General features: G+C 40.8%; 1 protein-coding gene across 2 annotated transcripts; it reads right to left on the bottom strand.

The window, feature by feature from the left end:
- Positions 1-3,508: 3,508 nt before the first annotated feature.
- On the bottom strand, positions 3,509-17,341 carry LOC121312972 (FAST kinase domain-containing protein 4-like). Of its 2 annotated transcripts, none has more exons than XM_041245015.1 (11): positions 17,270-17,341; positions 15,435-15,923; positions 14,662-14,985; positions 12,378-12,552; positions 11,851-12,008; positions 11,655-11,765; positions 9,588-9,732; positions 6,921-7,166; positions 6,663-6,774; positions 6,315-6,429; positions 3,509-4,377 (listed from the first exon to the last, which is right to left on the bottom strand). In XM_041245015.1, exons 2-11 carry the CDS (start codon positions 15,870-15,872, stop codon positions 4,276-4,278), a joined length of 1,926 nt encoding a protein of 641 aa, XP_041100949.1. In that variant the 5' UTR covers positions 15,873-15,923; positions 17,270-17,341; the 3' UTR covers positions 3,509-4,275. The 2 variants fall into 2 exon arrangements, with proteins under 2 accessions (XP_041100949.1, XP_041100950.1); XM_041245016.1 differs by lacking the exons at positions 3,509-4,377; positions 17,270-17,341 and adding exons at positions 5,915-6,020; positions 17,007-17,074.
- Positions 17,342-23,859: the final 6,518 nt, after the last annotated feature.

Raw genomic sequence — 23,859 nt, 5'->3', positions numbered from 1 at the left:
TTACCACAGGGACACCAGATGGACACTCAGAATGACCAAAGACAACCTTAGGAAACATATAAGATATCCGCTTATGGGAATATATTATATTCAAAGACCCTGCTACTGGCATATAGAAACTCATCACCCAAACAGCAGATTTGCTGCCATGATCAGCTGACAAACCCAGATAAACTGAAGTAACAAGTATGTTAGAAGATCTCCATGACTTCCATCCACTGTAAGTCTGACAGAGGCAAACAGGGTGCCTCCATATAACCCTAGATTCTGATATTCTCAATTGAATATGTTTCTCTGGATATAGCCTATGTAAATATGTAGTGTACAGGCTGAAAGACAGTGAGCCTTCACACATAGATTCTGACAAACTCAATAACTTGTACTACTAAACAGAGTCCTTACCAAGTTTCATAAGAATTGGACAAAGGGTTCACTACAGGTGTGGCATACAGAAAGACATCTTCCTTCAACACTGATTTTGATACATTTTATAGCTTGCGCTCATCACAATTGGACAGGAGGTTCCCTTTTTCTTGTGGTTCTTGTGAGGAACTTAGTTGAACCCCACTGGCTGAGGCTTGTGTTATTCAAAATCAAACCCCACCCCTTTCTCCTGGTGAGTGAGGATTTCTGAATGATGCCTTCTTTGAATCTCTCTGTGTGAATACCGGCAGCTGTCAGAAATGCCTACTTAGTACACATGGAATTGAACACAATTTTACCATACTAAATTAGTCTCTTGTGGTCCCTATGACGGTGTGATGGGTGTGGTGGTGGAAATGATGTCACAAAGTCACGGGTTCTGAACAAACAGCCCTGATACCAGCAATGGTAGTTGGGGTGCACTTTATTCAAAATGGGCTCACAGGCCAAAGGTGCTGAAATGGTAAACAAAAAGTCCCAACAGAACGAGTCCCTCAGTTCTGGGGGCACTCCCCCAGTGTGGTGACAAGTGCCCACACTGAAGTGTAGGGTGTTCAGGGCAAAGGTAAACTGGTCCAGGGTTTGGGTGAACTGTCCGTGGTGCAGCAGTTCCCTGAGGTCAGTCACTTCCCCGTCCTATTAACACAAAGAACAACACTTAGACACACGGACAAATAAGCAAAACAGACAGCTGCTCGGGTTACACATTATAACCTCAAAAAGCCCGCACTCACAGAATGACAGCCTTTATATATCAAGAGACTCCACCCCATGATCAGTGCGACTCGACACTGCCCACTGTTTAATGCAACACAGCTGATCACAGTAATCTCGTCCCTTAATATGGACATTCCGCCCTGCACCAAGACAGTCGACTTCCGTTTCCAGCCCAGCCTTCAAGCCGGCTGCTCTCGGTACCTCTGCTTAGACCTTTTTGGTAAGGAGGGAGATTTACAGTTCCGATCCTCTCGCTCCCTGTCATAGTCCCACATAATTAAGGCCCTTACACAGAAATGTTCTTTAAAATTCATGGCAGTGTCACGGGTAAAGTATCCTATTTCACGGAATGGCTGACTGTCAATGGAGGGTCTTACAAGCTTTTTCACAGTACTTATCATCGCAAGGGAAGAAGCTACTTGATATAAATCTCCATAAATACTGAAGAGGAGCGTCTGACCCTCAAGAGGTCAATATCAGCACCTGTGAACAGTACACGGGGGGGGGGGGGGGGTGAAATCCCAGTTTTGCCATTGATATCTGTTTTTTGTTTTTGATGATGCATGCATTTGCAATGGCTCATCAATGCTGTCACTGTTGTCTTCTGTAACACATGCTACTTCTACACCAGCAGTAATTTCTTCAGGTACACGAGCTTCCTCATCATCATCACCTGTAAGCCTTGGAACATACTCATTATCCTCATCATCAGTAGCCTCGACTAGAACATCTAAATCTCCATCCTCACCAGTAACTTCTTGAAGCATCTCATACACTGATCTTTTTTTCTTTAATGAGTCTAAAAAAGGAATACATAGCACCAATAAACTATATTCATACAAATGTAATAACTGTATTGCAACCATGAGACTCCAAATTTTTTACCTTTATGACCCAATGTTGTCATTTTGCAACACAAAATGCTCTCAAAATATGTTAAGTGTTTCATTTTAAAAATTATTCCTAATTGCATAACATCTTCTGCTATAAATGATGACACGTCTTATTTTTTTTACACCTGCCTACCTGATATTGCAAGGGTCATATGCAGACAGGCTAAAAGAATTGAATCTGTTCAGTCTTGAACAAAGAAGACTACGTGGCGACCTAATTCAAGCATTCAAAATTCTAAAAGGTATTGACAGTTCGGCCCAAGGGACTTTTTCAGCCTGAAAAAAGAAACAAGGACCAGGGTTCACAAATGGAGATTAGACAAAGGGGCATTTAGAACAGAAAATAGGAGGCACTTTTTTACACAGAGAATTGTGAGGGTCTGGAATCAACTCCCCAGTAATGTTGTTGAAGCTGACACCCTGGGATCCTTCAAGATGCTGCTTGATGAGATTCTGGGATCAATAGGCTACTAACAACCAAACGAGCAAGATGGGCCGAATGGCCTCCTCTCGTTTGTAAACTTTCTTATGTTCTTATGTTCTAAGACAAAACATTAGGAGAAATGGCCCACATTGATCGATCACTAGAACCGCTCATTCAACACTGCAGTTTTCCCAAATGACCTTGGCAGCACGGCTGTGTCTTACAGGAAATGAAGCTAATAAAACAATTGCAGTAAATGATATCTAATGTGTATTGCCATCACTTCGTATATAGTCTCTATAATCTTCCTATGTGAAAGACAAGTACATTTTGGTATTAGATTTTTTGAATGTCATTTTTTAATTGCAATGAGTGAAGAAAAAAAAACACTCAGAGAGGCAAACGTAGGAAAAATAGAAATCAGGTTACTGAAAAAAAGAGTGAGTTCAGATAAGCAGCAATGGCGACTGGGAGACTGATGATCAACAGGCGAGACAATCGCTTCTTTTCACTCGCTGATGCAAAGGAATGGATATTGTCAAGTTTTTGAACTCTGGAGGGGAGGCCCAGCCTGCCTCTGGCGTCAGTACGTTGGCTTAGGAGCTCCTAATACTACCAGTTAAGCAGATCTCAAGCAGTATGGAAGTATTTTAAGCCAATGTCTACATAAACAACCACAGCAGCAAGGTTAGTTGCTTAACTCCTTGATGGCTGGAGCGGCACGTGGCCGCCAAAGTTAGGATACCCAGAATACCAAGCTGGGCATGCAGTTAAAAATCAACGCTGTTGAAAAGTTAAATGTTTCTGAAGGGCAGCTAGTCACTCTCACCTATGCTCCATCGAATTAAACATTATCTCTCGCATATTTTTCATTTTTGTCCATTATTACCATTACACCAAAAATATGAAGTCAGAATCTGAAATGACTTGAGAAATTAAATGTTCAAAAGAGCAGCGGCGGGTGGTTTCCAAAACATGCAAGCGCGTCTCACTGGAACGCTTAAATAGGTGGCAACCTAGATTTCCAAAAAAAAACAAGGGAAAACGAACATTTAATAAGATATTTAATTCAGCCAGTACATCATTGTGAATGGGAGAGAAGGAATATGAGCTGCAAATTTACCTCCCGACCAGGAAGGTCACCAAGTAAGGTTTGTTGTGCGTCTTCAAATGCATGGGCCGACTCAATGGTACGACGGAACCTGAAGTCGGCCATATGGGGGAAAAGGGCGGAGATTGCTGAACCATCCATGTTGTGCATGCCGATTGGATAGCGCATGGCACCGCACTGATCACAAGTAGGAATTCATGTTTGAACATTCTGTCTTCTCCTTACATTTAACTTATAAAAAGAATGTTCTATGGACTTCCATGGCAGGCTGTGGTTATTTCACTCAGGAGGGAGACTGTAAAAAAAACAACTCATCTCTTTGGGGCTCGTGTGCCATTCACTGATCCTAATTCGTGGAATAAGTACAGGAGTCCATTTACTTTTATGGTGTATTCTCCCTGTAAATGTAACAAACAGCCACTAAATTCATAACACCATTACCACCCCCATCTGAAGCTTCTGGACTTTCTCACCCAAAACAAACAGTCTTCACAATAATTTATTCCACGTTTCACCAGTTACCAAGGTAACACGGAAATCAGGTGGTTGTCTGGGTGACAGGGGTGGATAGTGGAACCTTAACAATGGGATTCAGGGTTACTTGGAAACCTTACAGGAATTGTGAAACTGGAATATAAAAATACAGTTCCTTTTTTTAATGATTGGGTTTTTTTGTTATAATGTTTCAGTACACAGATATTTTTTATTTATTTTGCCATGTCCTCAGCTACTGCTTTCCCCATCTTGTCCTTTAGATATGCCACCTTCTGCCAATCAGATTTCAGCTCCAGCCACTCATAGTACGGTACCTGCAGGGGGACAGGCAGAAAGACAAAACACAATTATTTAAAACACTGCAGCTCATCATTTCCACAGGGGGTAAACAGTGAACAAAGGGTGAGCGTTACTCAAGGGATGTCATACTCCCGAGTCATATGCACAATTCACAGGAAAAATTGGAAGATTAGTGCTGCACTGCAAAGATTCAGAGCATTCGGGCTACTGCTGTTCTGTCCTACAGCATGACCCATTCTAAATGCCTCTCTCCACGCACAGAGAGATAAACGGATTGACCTAAATAACAGACCCTGATTTAATGGAGCACGTCTTTCATTCGCTTTCTTATTATAGCATTAAGAAGCTTTGCGGTTTGCTGCAGAGCTTCTGAATTACTGCTGCTCCAGAAGGGAGAATGTGTGAGTTTAAGCTCCTTTGCCATGAAAAGATCTCTAAACTCAACAATGCACTTTATTTTAACAGGAGGCCCCAGGCTCCAGCTTTTGTCACCAAAGATTTTTGTGTTCTTTTCTGCGCTTAACTGTTTTGGCCATTTCATTTTCTGTGCTACAGGATATACACACACTCAACAAGTAAGCACTCATTTTATAAATGGTGGATTTTTGACACAGTCATTATAATGTACGTTTGAATGTCTTCAGCGGCTATCGCTGATCAAGCTGAGAGTGCATTTCTCTCACTCTTTTCTGTGTCGGGTCTGTCATACAAAGAGTCCAAGACAGAACACACTTAAAAACTTTTTTCTGTAAGACTCAAATCTCGTTTTTCTGTAGTTACCTGCACTATCTATTATTATCGGTATCGGGCGATATGGGTAGATAACCATCGGCTACCAGTATCGGCCAAGAAAAGCTTTATCGGTGCACCCCTATTACTCAGATAGATATTAAAGCTAGGCAGGATATACCAGTGTGTGTGGAATGCTGTTACTCGGGCAGAGGATCCTTGAGATTTACGTCAAGGGAAGGACATGTTTTTTAAAATCAATGCTCGGTCAAACATTAGAAATATGAGAACACATTAAAAAGTATTTCAAAATGATTAATGAAACACCAATTCATGGAGGGGAAATAAGTCATAAGTGTCAGAAAGCTTACTGCATAAAACCAAGAGGCAGACCATTAGTAACATGTTTACTTGAAAAATTGGCTTTTGAAAAGGGGAAACACATCAGGTTTTTTTGGATTGAGACCATTTAACTGATTTTTACTTATCATGTAATCAAAGAGGCTCCAAAATGATATAGCAAAAGTAGTACATTATTTCATTTTAGATTTCGAAATGTCACATTTTTCAACGTGTCAGTTTTTTGTTAAGCATTTGAAAAACTACAAAATGGCATGCAATTCAACGTAACACTGTTTTGCAGGTTTCATTTGAAATGATGAACCAATGTGCTATAGGGTGATGCAAAACGTTTGGCCAAAGCTTTAATGCCACCCATACAATCCACTGAATAAAAAGACTGGTAAAAGAACGAAGAACAAAATGGCATAGCAATAAAATCCACAAAAGCCTATAATGGATTTCAATAAAGCACGCAACTGTACACAGGAGATCATGTGAAAGGGGCGCAGCTCAGTACAGTGTTCAGTCCACTCCGATCCAAGACTTTCCCGGGTCCATGTTTTCCAGTTCTCCACAGCGGGAACTACTGTACAACACAGAGTTCGAGCCCGTTAACATTCAGAAGCTTGCACATCACACAACGCAACTGTACTGCATCCATGGTTTTAAAAAAATGATAATGATAAAAAAGTGGACAGCACTGCAGTATCAGACACTCACACCACCACGCTGGTAAATGGAGAAGGGTATTCGTGACACACCCACAACAAACAAAAGCAGCAGCTAATCTGATATCTACTGTAGCTCCTGAGTGCTGAGTACCACTGCTTTGACATAAAAGGTTGATGATACAAAGTCCAGCTGCTGAAAATGCACTTACATCCACAGTGAGAAAGCCGGCCAGCTGTAAGTGACGCCTCTGCATCACAAACCGTCCCAGGAGGTCCTTGCTTCTGGAGATATAATGTGGGAACTCACAGGCCAGGAAGGCTATCCTGCAAACCAAAAGGGGACAGGGAGGGAGGCGCTTTAGTGAAGGCACGTATTCAGACTAGGGTATTTCTTATAAATGGTTACTACAATAATTGAATAGACCCAAGTGTTGTCTCATAAAAAAAAAAAAACTTGAAAAAATAAATAATAAAATATAGTTTTACATTTGTTTGAGCTTAGAACGCTACTATTCTTTGTGGAGTTCTGTTTTGAACTGTCACAGCACAGTGCTCACCTCTTGGCCCCTGGGGGCAGTGGTGTGGTGCCCCCTGCCTGTGGGAGGTGTGGAGCAGCCAAATCCTTCAGTGGGACAGGTTTGCTCTCCGAGTTCAGAACCAACTCACCATCTTAAAAAGGGAAAGAGAGCAATTCATCAGGGAGCAGATGCAGGCCTGTTCTTGAAGAGAAAGCTGCTTTAACTAATAAATGGTGGTATCGTCAGATATAACCTCTTCAGTGTGACTTGCAGCGTTTGGAGACGCTCGCTACTCACCGATGGTCCAGCCATACACTGTGCTGAGAGCTGTGCGGTACAAGTCCTGCTGCTCGCCCACCAGCGCCCTCAGCGCATCCCTCAGTCCGCTCTGCAGCGCCGAGGCCTTCCTCTCCCCGGGGTACACAAAGGCCTCTTTAGGCAGGGCCGGAACCCTGTACGCGGGGCACTCCAGCGCCGCTGTGGTGTTTATGTGGAGCTGCTTCAGCATGTAGTTCTCATCACGTGATGAGGAGCCACCTGCGCCTGCAACAAGCAAGTACAAATAAACAAACAAACAAACCAGTTATGAACTTGATTAGCTGTAGTGTATAGGTAACAAGCTCAAGTGTGTCTTCTAGGGTTGGGACAATAATCGAGAATATCAATAATCACAATCATTTGGTCACGTTGAAAAATGATTATCAATAATCATAATTATTTTGTGCGAGCACTGCATACACTGGGAAGTGAAGTATTGATTTTGAACAATATGCTTAGGCTTTCAACTTTATGTCATGATTTAATTCTCATAAGTTGTACACTTGCCCCAGTTGTTTACCTGCAAGTTTGATCTGCTTTTATTGTGCCAGTATTGACGACACTTATACACTGGTTTTTACAGTATATATGCACATAAAAGTTATGTGTGCAAAAGTATATGTATCTTCATATCAATGACATTTCTTTACATTATAAATGTGCTTGTTACACATAAATAATAATTAAAATTTTAAAGTTTACAATATAAACCCTGTGTGGGAATCAAACCCAAGAGCAGCTTCCAATACAGCTTGAAATGTAGATGCCCAGCTTTCACGTCACAGTTTGTCCTTCCATTGCACAACATTTGCAAGTAGTATAGCAGTAAAATTAGTTTTTAACACGTAACAAGACTCACAAGATTCTGTAAATAATGATTATGTATTTTCACGATTGTTTTGAAAGCTTTCATCTGATTTTGCAAACTATCATAATAAGCTTGATCCGTTCATTTATTATTTTGTAATGTGTTCATGTTTAGGAAATGGTACTCAGAGAGAAGGTGTTGAATTCTCAAAATATTTGTTTTACTTGAAACTAAAGAGAATTCCTGTCAGGGGCCGGAATTCACAGCACCAAAATAATAACGCTGAGTTTTAGTCTTGGCACTTTCACTGCATATTCTCTCCAGTCACAGCTCACACGCTAATTCAGTCGCACCCACAGTTTCTCATTCAAGTTCAACGCTGGACTGTCTCCAGTCCCCAGGCTCATGTACCCGCTTATATAATCTCCCGTCGTTTCCCGCCGCTGTCCGGCTCTGAAACCCCCGAAAATAGCAACACACAATCTCCCCACTCATTTACTCACTGGCCCTTCCCATGCCAAGTAACAGTGTGACCCGTTTCCCTTACAATACATGTAACATGAAATACAGACGAGACAAAATGAACAGACAAGTCCTGCAACAAAGCCATTGTCCTGGTCGTTACAATATATATTTTTAATTTGAAATTAAAAATATATAAAAGCATGAAGACCTTTATGTACAAAAATCTTCACCAATATACAATTGAACACAAACTGTTGAGTGTTTATTTTTGATTCATACAGTATTAAATTCCAGTGTTTATATCTGATAGTGAAAAATAAATATCAAGATAGTTAAAGAAATAAATACATTTCTATGTATTGACTTATGTATTAATTTATTTCAATATTTATTAATGTATTTACCAAATACATACGCTATCCTTCAGCATAGATAATTCTCAGAAATTAACATTCCTTTTAGTCCAGTGGGGACCACAAATAGCGTTACTCTCATCAACCAGTATTAACAAAAGGAACTATACTTCCTTGCACCAATAGGGACCACAGTGAGTGTTACACTGACAGGAAAACAACGTTTTTCAGGAGATCCATATCAGAATGATGAGTTGACTCGAAAAAAAAAATCTCCAAACTGTTAAAAGTAACAAAGTCCTGAGAATTCTCAGCTGTCTTCACCTTTCAAAATACTGCTGGTCTCTAATCATGTAGCACTGACAGTAACACAACATGCTTGCAGACTGAAGGTTATATTTTCCAATCCTACACATGCTAGACTCCCTTCAAAAAAACAGGAGAAAAAGAAGGATATTTTTACCCTACTTATTTCTCTTACTGTATGATAGAGATTGACTTTTTTTCTATATTTCACCTAAGAGTGTTGAGAACTACAAATTAAAAGTGAAATTGTGCTTTTGGCTGATTTACTTTTGCTGCGCCAATACCCTGAAAACACATAAACTATCCTTCCTGTATAGAGTCTGGCAGTTCTCACTGATAACTTGGCGCAAGGAACTACCGTTCCTGTCAATCCTTCAGTTGCTAAGTAATCAAGTGTGTCATTTCAATCATTAAATGCATCTTTATAACAAAGTAAGGGTTTTTAGAAAATGATACTATGCTGCCCCCTACAGGTTAAATAGCATACTGCACTCAGCTGGGTTAAGATGATGCTACTATTAAAAACGACTACTGACTTCACACCAGACTGAATTTACACGTGGGTAACAGTAACGCTGTTTTACATTTTACCATGGTTTGCTTGGTATGTTTTTAATATGAATACATCTCTGTGCTTTACAAAGCTTTCACTGTGCTTTAATACACTTTGCTCTGCTTGTACCTGGGTAAACTTTTCTAAAGGTTCTCACACACCTGTCAGCTTCTTGTGGAAGTCTGGCTCCAACACGCTCTGCAGGTAGGAGGGCCTGGCCTGCTGCAGGACACACAGGGACCACACCACGTCTGTCTGCAGGAAGGGCTCCAGCTGCCCCAGAGCACTGTCCAGCTTCTCATGGACCTGCAAAATGTATAGGCTAGGTTTAATAGTACTATTTCAATTTGAATTTGATAAAGTAAATTGATCAGGTGTGCAAAAAATAACGAGCTGAAAAACCCTGCATTTTACAATTGTAGAACAAACATAATCCTTTTAAAACCTCACTGACTGTGGCCCATAAGGACTTGCCATATTATTATTATGGTATGTTTATGTTAAAACAAAACACATTACGCTGAACCTGTATTTGCTGTAGGGGAATCTAAATATTATGTCAAAGTAAGTGCTAGTAACAGTATTTCTAGTTTGAAATAGAGGAGAGGGGTCTAAATATTCACTGTCATTATGCAACAAACATCATGGGAATTATATGTTTAAAAAACTGTATGTATCATTGAGCAAATAAACATTATTGATGGACTGGCCCTATAGAATGCAGTATGTAACATATTTCATTTAATACACCCATCATCCTGATGATAGTTTTATTAAGGTCCCTTAATGTGTTGAAAACAGTATGTGTTGCAAGGTCATCCAGTCCAACTTATATTTTGGAGTAACCACACTTCACCCTTTGTTGACCTAGAGATGGCATTTTAAATTATAAAAAATATATTTACCAAAATATAAAAACAGTTACAGTAAAGATATTCTCACAACTTCCGATACTACATTAGGTCTAGAATCAAGTTCACACAGTGTTTGTAAGAGCACAGCAGGTGTTGCGAAAACACACACACACACCCAATTAGAAGATTCCTATACAGAAACTCAGCTCTCAGACTACGGAGATAAACAACCCTTCAGTTGAAGTAGCAAGCAAAAGTCCCTGTGCTTTACATTGTCTTATTTATTTAAATACACCCCTCACCCACATAAAGTATGGGTTAAACCAAAAGTCACGATAACCTGGAAACTGCAGGCTTATGCACGCTCTAAGACATGCCCTCCCCAAAATCAATACATGCTTTGTTTAAATAATATTTAACTAAATAATGAGAAAAAATTGAATTTAAGTTGGAATACTAAAGAAAACAGATGAGCACTTTTGAAGATTGCAAAACTAATGTACTCAACATCCGAATGCAAGCAACATCTGACTGCACAAGCACAGCAGTTCACACAGCCTATCCTCAAACTTGTTGCTGTCTGGAGTGGCAGCCCTATTTTCAAATGCCCTGCTTTACGATCAATAACAATGGCTGGGGAGAGGGGTGTCATCTTTTCAAAAACATTACTTACTTATACTACATAAAGCCATCACATTACTGAAGAAGGGGTGGTCTTACTGTTTTTCTTTTCCAAATTTTCCAGATTTCACTTTTTTGTGTTGCCTATAAGACCGGATGCAAACAGTGCTATTCACAACTCTGCAGAGTCAATGCCTTATACATTCAAAATCGGCTTCTGCACATTACTCTTAAGGGCAACAGGAAGAGACCTTTCACACTTTACCAATTTGGGGTAAGTAATACAAGGATGTGAATCTAAACTCATTTCAACACTGAGAAAGACTTGAAATGTTTGCCATTGAATGTACTTAGTTTCTTTAAGTATGTCAAAGCATCAGTGATGTTATGGTACAGAGAGGCAGTTTCACAAGGACAGAGGTGCACCCCCCCAGTTCTATACAGAGGTGTGCACCTCTGTATAGAACTGGGGCTATATTCTTGAGTAATGGTAAAACATGATACACCTGCGTGGCCTCTACCATCTTCCTATATAATCAGTGCTGTTGCAACAATAAGCTTCAGCCCTATTGTCAAGCAGTTTCACATGGACAGAACAGAGGTGCAACTCCTGCCTTGCTGCAGTATCAGTGTTCTTGATGTACAGAATGTTACTGTCTTATTCTTAAAGAAAGGCAGCCCCTAGCGTCCAGTGAAACGATTGGCGTTGCTGTATCTCCGTTCTCAAGCAGTTTTAAATCCTGAAGTCCCTACCTTGCTGTAGAAGGCATCCCCGTTGCTGGGCTGGTAGTTGAGGCGAGCGAAGGAAAGGACCAGGTTGCACAGCTGAGGGGTGTTGTATTTCTCACTGTGCAGCAGGAAATGCTGTCAGAGAGAGTGAGAGTGAGTAAGTGTGCGTAGAAGTCAGGCAATGGGTATCAGAATAAACCAGTGCACCCCAGCTCCTCACCTGGGTGAAGGCCTCAAACAGTGGCAGGTTGAGCCACTTGAGGTAGGCGAAGGACTTGGCGCAGCGTGTGATGTCATTGGCACCGAGCTCAGGCACGCGGGGGAGCAGGTCTGAGGCAATGCGTTGAAACACCTGGGTCTGGTGGAAATTCAGCTTGCCTGGGGACACAATATGTACTGCTGTAGTTAATAATAACACAATATTATGCTATTACAGAGTAGTACCTATGTTAAAAAAAACATTTGCTCTTTGAAAAAAAAAAAAAAAAAACATGCTTGTGATAACGACAATGTTACAGACCAGGTGGGATCATTATTATTCTAGATTAAAGGATTTCTCTATTCATTAAAATACATAAAAAAGCAGCTACTGCACAAAAACTACAATTGTCTGTTCTATGTTGAAAATTCTGGAATACACTGCAGGGACTTACGGCATACAACACAAAACAGGACAGAACCTAGAAGAGAAATTTAAAAGGGCACAGAGAAGTTGAAGATACCCTGGCCCCTCGTGTGGTGACTCACCGTACGCAAAGGCGAGGTCGACCAGCAGCCCGCTCCGCAGCTCTATCCCGTGCTTCTGCACCAGGTGGTAGGAGAGCGCCCGCAGCAGGGGCACCGAGCGCCGGCTCCGAGCAGCCAGGGCCAGGGCCACCCGCCGAGTATCCTCTGGAGAGAACCGCTCCGCCAGCTCCAGAGCCTGGAGAGGGGGAGAGAGTGGGGAGAGGGAGAAGAAAGGGATACAGGTTGTTTGGGGGGGAGAGAGAGGAGAAAGAGAGAGAGAAAGTCAGAAGAGAGGGGAGAAAAGAGAATGATGGACAGAGGGTGAATAGGCGAGCAGAGGGGATCCGACAGAGGAAAAAAGCACAGTCAACAACAGTGGAGGAGTCTGAATCTCTAAGAACTGGAGAAATGTTTTCAATGAATATAGCTATATTGTTCCTGTTTTCACTGTATGCTGAAGTCAGTGTGAAAGCAGAAAGGACAAGCAAGATAACATGGGACAGCACTAACGACCACGTTATTTTGTTTGACACTTTATGTGAATAAATTCTGATGAGGGGTTTTTTTTCCCGTTCCGGTTCAACCTCAACCCCAAACCGCAATTTTCTGAACTGTTGATTTCGTTCCATTCCTGTTCGAATGAAATTAAATATCGGTTACATTTTTTTTTTTCTAGCCAAGCAGGCTATTGCATTGGTGTTCATATTTTTTTTATTCTCTCGATTGAAACAAAAAAGCATGAAATACAGTAAACTCCAGATAACTCGGGACTCAAAGGGAAAACGATGTGACAAGTTATCCGTCTGTATCAATAAATGCACTTCAGTCCTGTCTACAGAAACGATGCCTATATTGCAGCCTTCAAATAAACTAACAGCAGTCCACTTCTATTTTTTTCTTTTCTCCATTGCAACTTTTTTTTGCCTCAGTTATAGTTTACAATTTTATTTTATTTTTATTTTTTTAAACAATTCAAAAACACGACATTTTCCCAACAATCTCGGTGGGTTAGAGTCCTTACATTCAACATAATAACTTAAAGCGATGTTTGTCAGAAATAAACTATGCAGCTAATGTAGATCAAATATGCCCTTTTTTTCCTCTGTTCTGTTCCACCTTTCAACTTTGTGGTGTTTTTAACTTAATAATAAAATAAATAATAAATGTCCAGGGCTCTACTCATCTGCCATATATTTGAAAGGTAATACCAAATAAACATTTTTGTTACAAACATTTCTTCAAAGTATTACATATTTATTATTACATAGCTTTAAACTATTTGAAACAGAAGATACGCAGAAAAAGTAATCAATTATATATGAACACTCTATTATTAAGCACTAAGGGGGACATTGTTATCATCAGTACATTTCACAGCAAGACATACAACACATGTAACATGTATACATGTGCAACTTTTCTACATACTTATTTTGGATATAACAATGAAAATGAAACACTGAACAATTAAATCATGGCTCATTAAAAGATTGAGAATACAACCAAATAAATTAATTATACAATAAATGTTGCTGTTTTCTCAAGTCAGTGGTAAAATGTCTTCACTCTTAATATCCAGGAATATAACTAGCAAACCTCTGATTATTAACAAAGCGCTTCACTTGCCATACACACTTTTACAGCTTGTTTTCTGTGTATATAACTTAATAAGTTAATAACAGTACCTGTTTATTCTGAGCGAATACAAGACTGATCACGTAACGTGGATCCAGCATGTAGCTGACCGCAAGGTGGAAGCCTGAACTGAAGGCAATATAGTGCTATTTGATATGCTGGCTGCTAAATGTAATATTGAATTTCATTAGCTATCTGTGATGTAATGTTTTGTCGTTGACCACTGAGGTGTAAGACCATGGGAAGAATGCTTTTTTCAAATTATTGTATGTTTGAAAACGATGGAAAGGAGACACAGAGAACAGAAAGAAATGGAACGGAAAGAAATATTAACCGATACACAAAATCTTGACTATTGTTTTCATTCCAGAATGTAAAATTAATTTCATTTCATTTTTTGTTTCCTTTCCATGAAAAGTGACTGGGTTTTTTTTGTTTACCGTTGCTGCTCTGGTTCCGTTTTGAATCCCTGATTAAGAGTAAAGTGATCCTGCTCCTCTCCCTTTCCCTCCTCTATACTCTACCCAATCACTTAAACCCCTTCACACCATTCTCCTCTTGTAAGAGGAGAACGGGGAAGGAGATTGAGGAAGCCCCCCCCCCCCACCCATGGACTTAGTATGGGGGAGGGTAGGGGGCCCCTCCACTCTCCTGCCCTCCCTGTCACTACCTTGTCTTCCAGACGGTCCATGAGTGTCTCAGACAGGTGCCCCAGCTTGCCCATGAGCATAGCCACGTTGCGGGGCTCGCTGATCTCAGTCCAGCGCAGTTCCAGCTGCTTCACCACGTCGCTCAGCAGCGCCCTCTGCTGGTCGTCGTGGGCCTGACCGGCACAGGAGTCCGCCAGAGAGACCAGGTTCCGGCAGCTGAGCCGCCGCAGCCTCCAGTGAGCCTCATTCTGGACCGAGCGCAGGGCCGGCTCCCCCGAGGACACCCCCAGCTGGGGCAGACTCCTCAGCAGATTCACCAGAGTGCCGTTCCACACCAAGGAGATCTGACAGCACCGCAGGCAGTAGAACAACAGAGTCAACCAACAACAGAGTCAATGCAGATCTTACAATCTCATCAGCTAACAGTGTTTACTGGTAAACTTATTCACAAGGGAAATTAACAAAGGACCCAACAACAAGATTTTCAGTTTTGAAAGAGCCTCTTCTGGCTATCCCATTAACCCCTTCCTTTTTAATCAATAAGCTACGTAAAACAGCAGCAAGATAAGTACTGTGTTCTTTTAATGAAAACATGATTTATAATACGATAATATGTAGCATTGTCCCTGTGTCTTACAGTGCAAGGCTGACACTGAGTTTCGATTCACAGTCCTCTTGTCCAACCAAAGTGAAGCCACGAGTAAAACTATAATAGACGGGGTCAACTGTGCAGATTATCTTACAAAACTGAAATTAAAAACAGGACAGCGTAAAAAATCCCACCCCCATGTACCTGTGTGTCGACTTCCTTCAGCAGCTGCTGGAACCTACGGTCCTGCAGTATCTCTGCGGTGTTGTGCTTGCCCTCGGGGGTGGTGGAGAGCCGGGCAAGCCGTATCAGGACTGTGGCGGCCTGGTTCCCAGTGCCTCCCCGCTCTGCCCACACCTGCAGCACCTCCACGGCACTGCCAGCTCCCTCAATCAGATCATCCAGCTCTGTGCGCTCTGGTTGTCGCAGGACCCCATCGTCTTGGGCTTGGGCTTGGGTCTGGGACAGCCTCTGCCCCTCGCCGCGCCCCCCACTGGTGGAAGTGTGCAGCCGCAGTGTCAGGGCACCCAGAGGAGGGGCATTCGTGGTAAGGGGGAGCCTGAAGGCAGCAGGGAGGGCAGACACCCCCGGGGAGTGGGACCCCAGGAGACGAATGCAGCGTACCAACAACCGAGTGGACATGAGTACTCAAACTATTGCTTTCTAAAACAATGGCTCCTCATCTCACTGTACCTGGAGGGGGAGAGAAAGAGAAAGCTACTAAGAAATAGGAAAATACCACAAACAGCTGAAGGTAGCTGTGCAACTTTAGCACCTTATTGTCAGGGAAAACTTTTTAATGTTTATTTATCAGTCAATGTTGCAGGGGTTGCACGAATGGCCAAAATACTGAGATTCATTATTTTGTAGTTTTTCTGGCAGAAAACCTACTGTATGCAATGTTTTCGTGGTTTCTTACAAGTACAAATTTTACTTCCAATAAGAAACCCAAAAAAAAGGCAATAATTACTTTGTCACAATGTTGTAAGTTCCTGTGTGTTACAGGTAAGAAGCCAGTTAACCTGTAATGCCAGTTTAAACATTGTGAGAAGATACAGTATATAATTTTATCAGAAGATACAGTATATCATTTTATCAGAAGATACGGTACATCATTTTATCAGAAGATACAGTACATCATTTTATCAGAAGATACGGTACATCATTTTTTCATTGTCACTTCATAAAGCATTAGAGTGGAATGCACCAGTGTGCATTAACTTTATTTAAAAAAGGCATTAGAAAATTTAATGGAAGTAGTTTACCATCAGGGCTGCAGGTAAATGTATAGTTATATTTTCCTTTATGCAGCTACTGGCAGCAGCGGAATTAGCTGCTTTAGTGCCAGTAAAAATCCTAGTGGGACAATAGCATCTGCCGTATTTAATGACAAGACACAAGACCTGTAACAGCACATTCATCAGACACCTTTCAGTAAAATGTGAATATTTTCAATTTTGGAAAACTAATAAAATAAGATGCGGAGCTGGAAATAAGACACCTATGCTTAGCCTCTTCCCTCAATCCAGGTTCTACTAGAGATTGGTTAGCCACCGTGAATAATTAGGTAACAAGGTTAGGCTGATTAAACATAGTAAAATCAGGAATAGATCAAACTCCTTGGAGATAAAAAGCATATGATTTACACACACAGACAAGTCTACATGTAGTAAAAAACCTATTAGCACAGTTCTGCCTAAACACAGTGCGAAGACACAACATTTGCTTGTTATTAAAGTTCTAAACGCAATTACAACTTTCATTTTTACAACTTACATTTCCGACTTTTTGGTACCGTTGATAACCATGCTTAATAAACATCTAACCATTAAATCGTACTTTTTGCTTCCTGACTAAAATGATCATCACTGACCTTGCCAGTAAAACACGGTACATATCGTTATACAACAACAAGTCTGACTAATAAAAGCGGCTGTACTATAACGGAACATACTCTTTACTCATCGACACTGTATGTGCTGCGTGTAATATGCTATATTGTTATGTTGTATGTTTTAATCAACAAGACAAGAATTCACCTTTTCACACTGTCAACGCCAGATAGACGACACTCACATGGACCAACAGTGTCTGTGTCGCAGGATGATGACATCATGTATAAAAGTGACTCCCATAGCCCCAATCACGTGATAAGGGTGTCTGTTACCAGAAGCACCATCGAAACGGAATAGAAAGAGCGAGCAGACGATTAGCCCCACTTTACTAAAATCCACTTACTGAATTTTATTTTGAAACACATCTAGACCTTGTAATACAAATTGTGCAACAACTATATTGTTATTTTGCTAATAGGATATATTAATAGCAACATGTTGCAACCAGTTTTAAGCTGTGTATTTTAGAAATACCTTAGGCTATGCACCGAGTTTGATCCCATGTTAATCTATTTGAAAGGATTTCAGATTGTGTTTTCTTGGGGAATCAATATATTGTTAGTTTGACCACTTTCTGTTTCTCTCGGTTCTTCATATTTTGCAGGTTCTTGGAACTATTTTCAGTTGAAGTAGCGCTTTATAAGGCAAGCTTAAAAAAAACGAAATGAAAAGTATAATCGCCAAGGCACAGAATAAAAGAGTATTAATAGAGAATAACAGAGGCAGTTGTTGGCTTCTTTATCAGCACACACACACACACACACATATATATATATATATATATATATATATATATATATATATATATATATATATATATATATATATATATATATAGCAATAGAACCCACAATAATAAATAATAATTGTAATAAAATACAAATAAGTCCATATTACTGGCAGGATGCAGGGGTACACTGTGGACTGCAACGAGACAGGAGGGACACGTGGAAGGCTTGATGTCACTCTCAGGGCAGCAGATCTTAGAAACAGCACTGAAAGGTTGGTGCAGTGGCCTGTTTCAAAGCACGCCGTAACAGGATGGGATGGATCCCCTGTTCCAGACCATGAGCCAGCCACCCCCCTGATTACATCACCAACCTGTCCGGCAAATGCTAACTAATGCTTTCAAATCCATTTGTATTACTTCTTACTGACCCCATGTGCTGAGAATCTTTTATTTATTAAAAAAAAAAAAAATCAGGATATGAAATGTTTTCTAATAAAATGCTATAGGTAAACAGGTGCATTCTTCTACCTTTGCTGTAGGACACAAGGTCTGATTGTCACTGTACTGTTGGAATGAACATTTCTGCTAATCCAGTCATTAGATCCCCGCCTATATGCTAATTCTGTGTCTCACGGCTCCCCGTGCAGTTGCAGTCTGGGTACTGCAGCAGACTCACCTGTGCTTGCGAAGGGAAATGGTACACAGGTAAGATTAGTCGGGTTGTCCTTTGTTTCACTGTGTTAAATATCCTCAGAGGCAGGGTTTATAAGTACTGTGTCTATGATTGTTACAAGAGTCATTTTGTGCAGTTTGGACAAAAGGTTCTCTAAATGATTTCTGATATTAAAAGCGACACTCCTGCACACGACATATTAACTCTTTATAAATTATAAATACAAAGATTGTACTATTAAATATAAAAAAGAAAACCTAATATTCAAAAATAGCAAACTGTATTTTATGCATAAAAAGCACTCTAATTGTGAAAAAGACTTTTTACAGCATATTGATATCCTGTAGAAGTTAGCTCACAGATTAATATCCCAGCTTCAAAATGCTGAAGCATATTAACAGTGATGATGGTAATGATCATGGATTTGCCCTTTTATAGGTTGAAATAGACATCCATGTATCCATGTCTGTGTTTGTGGCAGATGGACAGGCTCCAGTGCGAACAGAAAATCCGCCCACATAATTTGAATGCAAGTTCCTTGGGAGTCTCTGAAGACTCGTACCGTGATGAAAGCTCAGGGCTATCATAGAGTGCTGTGTAAAAGCTCCCAGCATGACAGTTCAAGCCGTGGTCATAACTAAAAAGAGATGATCTACTAGATTATAAAAATAGAGACAAAAAGGTCAAGAGAGTCCCATTAGTAATAACGTACTCTAAACTTTTGCCCAATATTTCTAAGATAGTTTGGAAACACTTGCGGATTCTACATAATTCAGAAAAACTGAAAAAATTGTTTCTTAAGGCCCCAGTTGTAGCATTCAAAACAGAAGCTAATTTAGGTGATATTCTAGTTCACAGTAAACATAAAAGATTAATTGACAGAATAGGTTCTACAAATGCTTGCACTAGTACATGTAAAGTTTGTAAATACATGGACAAAAGTAAAAATATAATAAAACATAAGAACACCACATATCCACTAAAAACTAATATCTACCGTAAAAATAGCAATGTTGTTAATGGAATAGTCTGTGAAAAATGTGATGAAATAAAATATGTTGGAGAGACTGGAACAACTTTATATAAAATAATTCAGAACCACCTTTCATTAATTAGAAATAAAAAAATGAATGAACCAATAGTACAGCTCTTCACCAGTCAAGGACATGACATAAATGATGTAAAGTTTGTAGTATTAAAACAGCTAAAATTAGACAATGCGACATATAGAAGAATAAAAGAAAGTTAATGGATAAATAGACTGAACACAATTATGCCAGCGGGACTCAACAATAAAGAATGAATTAATTCCAGTAAGTACATAAAAGTTTAAAATAATTAAATAAACAAAATTAATTCAAAAGTTGTGCATCCTGATGTGCTGGGGAGACCATATCAAGGCTGATCCTCAGAGCCAGCATTGCATGATTATATAAATATAAGTTTATATAAAATAATGTTAATGAGAATTAATATAGATTTAAAGATATAAGTAAAAGTGATGTCACATATAGAACACAATTACATCATGTAAGAATAAATCAAGAATTTGAATATAAACAATAACAAGTAGTTGTCATGCTATCAAATACCTATAAATTCCTCCAATGTGTTGAGGCAAAAACAGGCTCCCTTGAGAAAGATATGTACAACATATCGAAACGCTGGGCATCTGGCTCTTTGAGCTAAAATATACATATATAGTGTATATATATTTGTGTGTTGTTATGTGTCATGTATTTTTTGTATCCGTTTAATTATTTTTTTTTAAGTTATCACCTGTGTAGGTGTCATTTTAGAACCAACAAAGTCAATGTATAAATTTAAAGATGAAGAGGCCACTGTGTTTTATGTCTTCAGCAAACTTGGCCATATTTATTATTTTGCCCTGTTGTCTGGCTCTTTTTAAATACTATTATTTGTTTATTTATCCAGGGCAACTTACAGAGCACCATTTGCAGCATCACTTACAATGTCTCACCTGAAAGACAGAGCAGAAGGAGGTTAAGTGACTTGCTCAGGGTCACATAGTTGAGCTGTGATTTGAACCAGTGACCTCCTGGTTACAAGCCCTTTTCTTTAACCAGCAGACCACACAGCAATAATAATAATAATAATAATAATAATAATAATAATAATAATAATAATAATAATAATAATAATAATAATAATAATAATAATAATAATAATAATAATAATAATAGACACAGCTGCAGATAAGGTTTTGGATTTATTAAGTATTTTATTCACCAGTTTAGACACTATGGGCCATATTAGGCTGGGACTGGCCAAACTTTAGACAATCGGTAAAAAAAAAGCTGTCCAGACCACACACGTAACCATGGCAGACACAGCATGGGAAACGATTGGTGAGATTTTCCCCCTGCAAGCTGACATGTTTTCTTCCTTTTCATGCTAGAAAAGCAAAGAAAGAGACGTATCGAAAAATGCAAAGGAGCATCATTGAAACGAGGCTGGTGTCTGGTGGGAGAGAGCTTGGACGGTATCAAACACCACTCAGAGGGAGTCGGTATCCAGGGCAAACATCCGGGGCAGATGTTACTCTGATCCTGCTCAATATACCGGACATATGGGACTGAAGCGAGGACCTAGTTTGGGACCAACACAGTGACCCCACACTGGCGCACGCTTGGGGACAGTTCTGACCTATTGAAGGTAAGGATGTTGAAGGCACTGGGGTGTTAGTATATCTGTGCTTGATTATAGGCGGCAATTACTGCATAGCGTAAACCCTGCCACTGGCACAGGACAGCCTGTGGCACAATTCATGGTTCCTCTGTCTTGCTGGCCTAAGGTCATGAGGCTGGCGCCATTTGCGGAGCACCTTGAAGCTGATAAAATGACAGAACGCATATTGGCTCGATTTCATTGGGTAGGGCTTCATAATGAAGTGTTGAAATATGTAGCCACATGCCCAGACTGCCATCGATTAGAGCCGGGTTGTGTGTGCTATGCCCCTTTGGTACCACTGCCAATAATTTCCACTCCTTTTCCACTCCTTTTGGACATAATGAGCCCTTTGCTACCTTCTGATTCCGGGTATACGCATGTATTAGTGGTGGTCGATTATGCGATGCCCAGAGGCTGTTCCAGTGAGCTCTACAATTGCAGCTGCAATAGCCAAGGAACTAGTGCAGATTATGTTGAGAGTAGGGATCCCCAAAGAGATACTGACTGATCATGGAACTAACTTCGTCTCAAATGCTACAGCAGGTATACAAAATACGTCCCATCCAGACATCTGTTTATCATCCACAGACAGTTTGGTGCAATGTTTTAATCAAATATTAAAGTAGATGCCGAGACGGTTTGCGAACCAAGAGCAGGAACATTGGGCAATGCTCCTTCCCTACCTCCTTTTTGCAGTGAGAGGTGACGCAGAGTTCGACAGGGTTCTCCCCCTTCGAGCTCTTGTATGGGCAACAGCCTTGCGGAATCCTCGATCTGTTGAGAGAAGGGTGGGAAGAGCACAAAGGCTTGTCCTAAAATGTGGGGAAGCATGTGCTCCTACTCCTCGATCGCCTGGAGTTGGTCGATAGTTTGGCCTGGGACAATCTAAAATCAGCTCAGCACCGGCTGCAGCAGGATTACAACCGAAATGTACGGATTCTGACCCTTCGACCAGGAAACCAGGTAATGCTGCTTCTTCCCACATCAGTATCCAAACGGTATGCTAAATGGTAGGGGCCATATGATTTGGGTTATAAGGAAAGTGAATTATGAAATTCGCCACAATGAAAGGGAAATTTAGCATGTCAATTTATTGAAGCCCTGGCAAGCAAGGGAAGCCTTATTTAGAGCCCCAGACGAGGTAGGGGATGATTTTGGACCCTGTGTAGAGGACCCTAGCTTTCAGAACATTCCAATGGGGGAACAGTTACTCCCAGATCAGCAGACAAATCTGTATAAGTTAATTGAGGAGTTCAAGGATGTTTTTTCTGACGTGCCGGGCAGAACTAACCTTGTTGAATATGACATTATCAGTCCCCCAGATACCATGGTTTGAGAGAGACCTTACTGGACCCCAGAAAGCTGACGAAGTGGTGTTTGCAAAGTGGTGTGGGCGATGCACAAACTTGGGGTGATTGAGCCTCCCAGGAGCGAGTGGTGCAGTCCGATTGTTATAGCCAAAGTAGAAACACAATAGTTGGGATTTATTATGGGACATGGGCAGATGAAACCCATCGCCACCAAAGTCCAGGCTTTGATGGACACGACAATACTTAAAACCAAGTCCCAGGTGAGGTCTCTCTTGGGGTTGGCCACTTATTACCGACGATTTATCCCTGAGTATGCCACAGTGGTCAACGCTCTAGTAAACCTCACTAAGAAAAGTGACCCAAATTCAATTAATTGACAGGAGAATGTCAGGGGGCTTTTGATACCATTAAGCAACGACTCTGCAAAGCCCCTATATTCTCCACACTGACTCTTCGGATGTTGGTCCGGGGGCAGTCTTGTCGCAGCAGGTCGACGGAGTACAACACCCCATCCTTTACAGAAGTAAAAAAAATGCTACCTCGGGAGTGTAACTACTCTGTCATAGAGAAGGAATGTCTAGCCATTTAAATGGGCCACTTAGACCTTATGCTACTACCTACTGGGACATTCATTCAGTCTCGTCACTGACCATGCCCCACTCAAGTGGTTAAGCACGATGAAGGACAGCAACGCCCGGATATCTCTGTGGTATCTGGCACTGCTACCCTGTGTGTATTTTATGACACACCATGCAGGGAAAGATCACCAAAATGCAGATTACTTTTCCCGGGAGGCAGGTGTAATGGGGAAAGTAGATTCAGCCGAGTGTTCCTTTGGCTCCACTGTGAGTGGTGGGATATGTGACAGAGAGCAAATGAATCCTAGTCAACAATTTCCCTCCCGACCCGTGAGGGCGCTGTATAACAGGAACTGTGTGCCTCGTACCGGATGGTTCAGCAGTTCATTCCAGGGTCAGTCGGAAGCTGGCAATCCAGGAAGGGGGCAGAGTCACAATACCAGAAGTCATTGCTCTAGTACAGTAAGCAACGTGTCAGTCATTGATTGGAGGAGACGTGATTGAACTAGCCATCGGAGTGGGCGTGACTAAGAGTATTTTAGGGGATGTGACGATGCAATTTGTAACATCATTATGGTTTTACGAAAGGACCAGGAAGGAGTAAAAACAAAACCGTGAGTGTTTGTGTTTGTTTTGTTAACCGCTGTATATTTGTATTTAGCAGACGGCTAACAACCAGGAGCTGTCGCCGTTCCAGCCGGCATTAAACACGGATTCCAAATACTGCACTAGTCACCAATAATTGCGTACTC

This window comes from Polyodon spathula, chromosome 3 (assembly GCF_017654505.1).
Source record: "Polyodon spathula isolate WHYD16114869_AA chromosome 3, ASM1765450v1, whole genome shotgun sequence".
Classification (NCBI taxonomy): Eukaryota; Metazoa; Chordata; class Actinopteri; order Acipenseriformes; family Polyodontidae; genus Polyodon; species Polyodon spathula.
The sequence above is the reverse complement of the archived record's forward strand: the minus strand, read 5'-3'. Positions and strand labels throughout refer to the sequence as shown.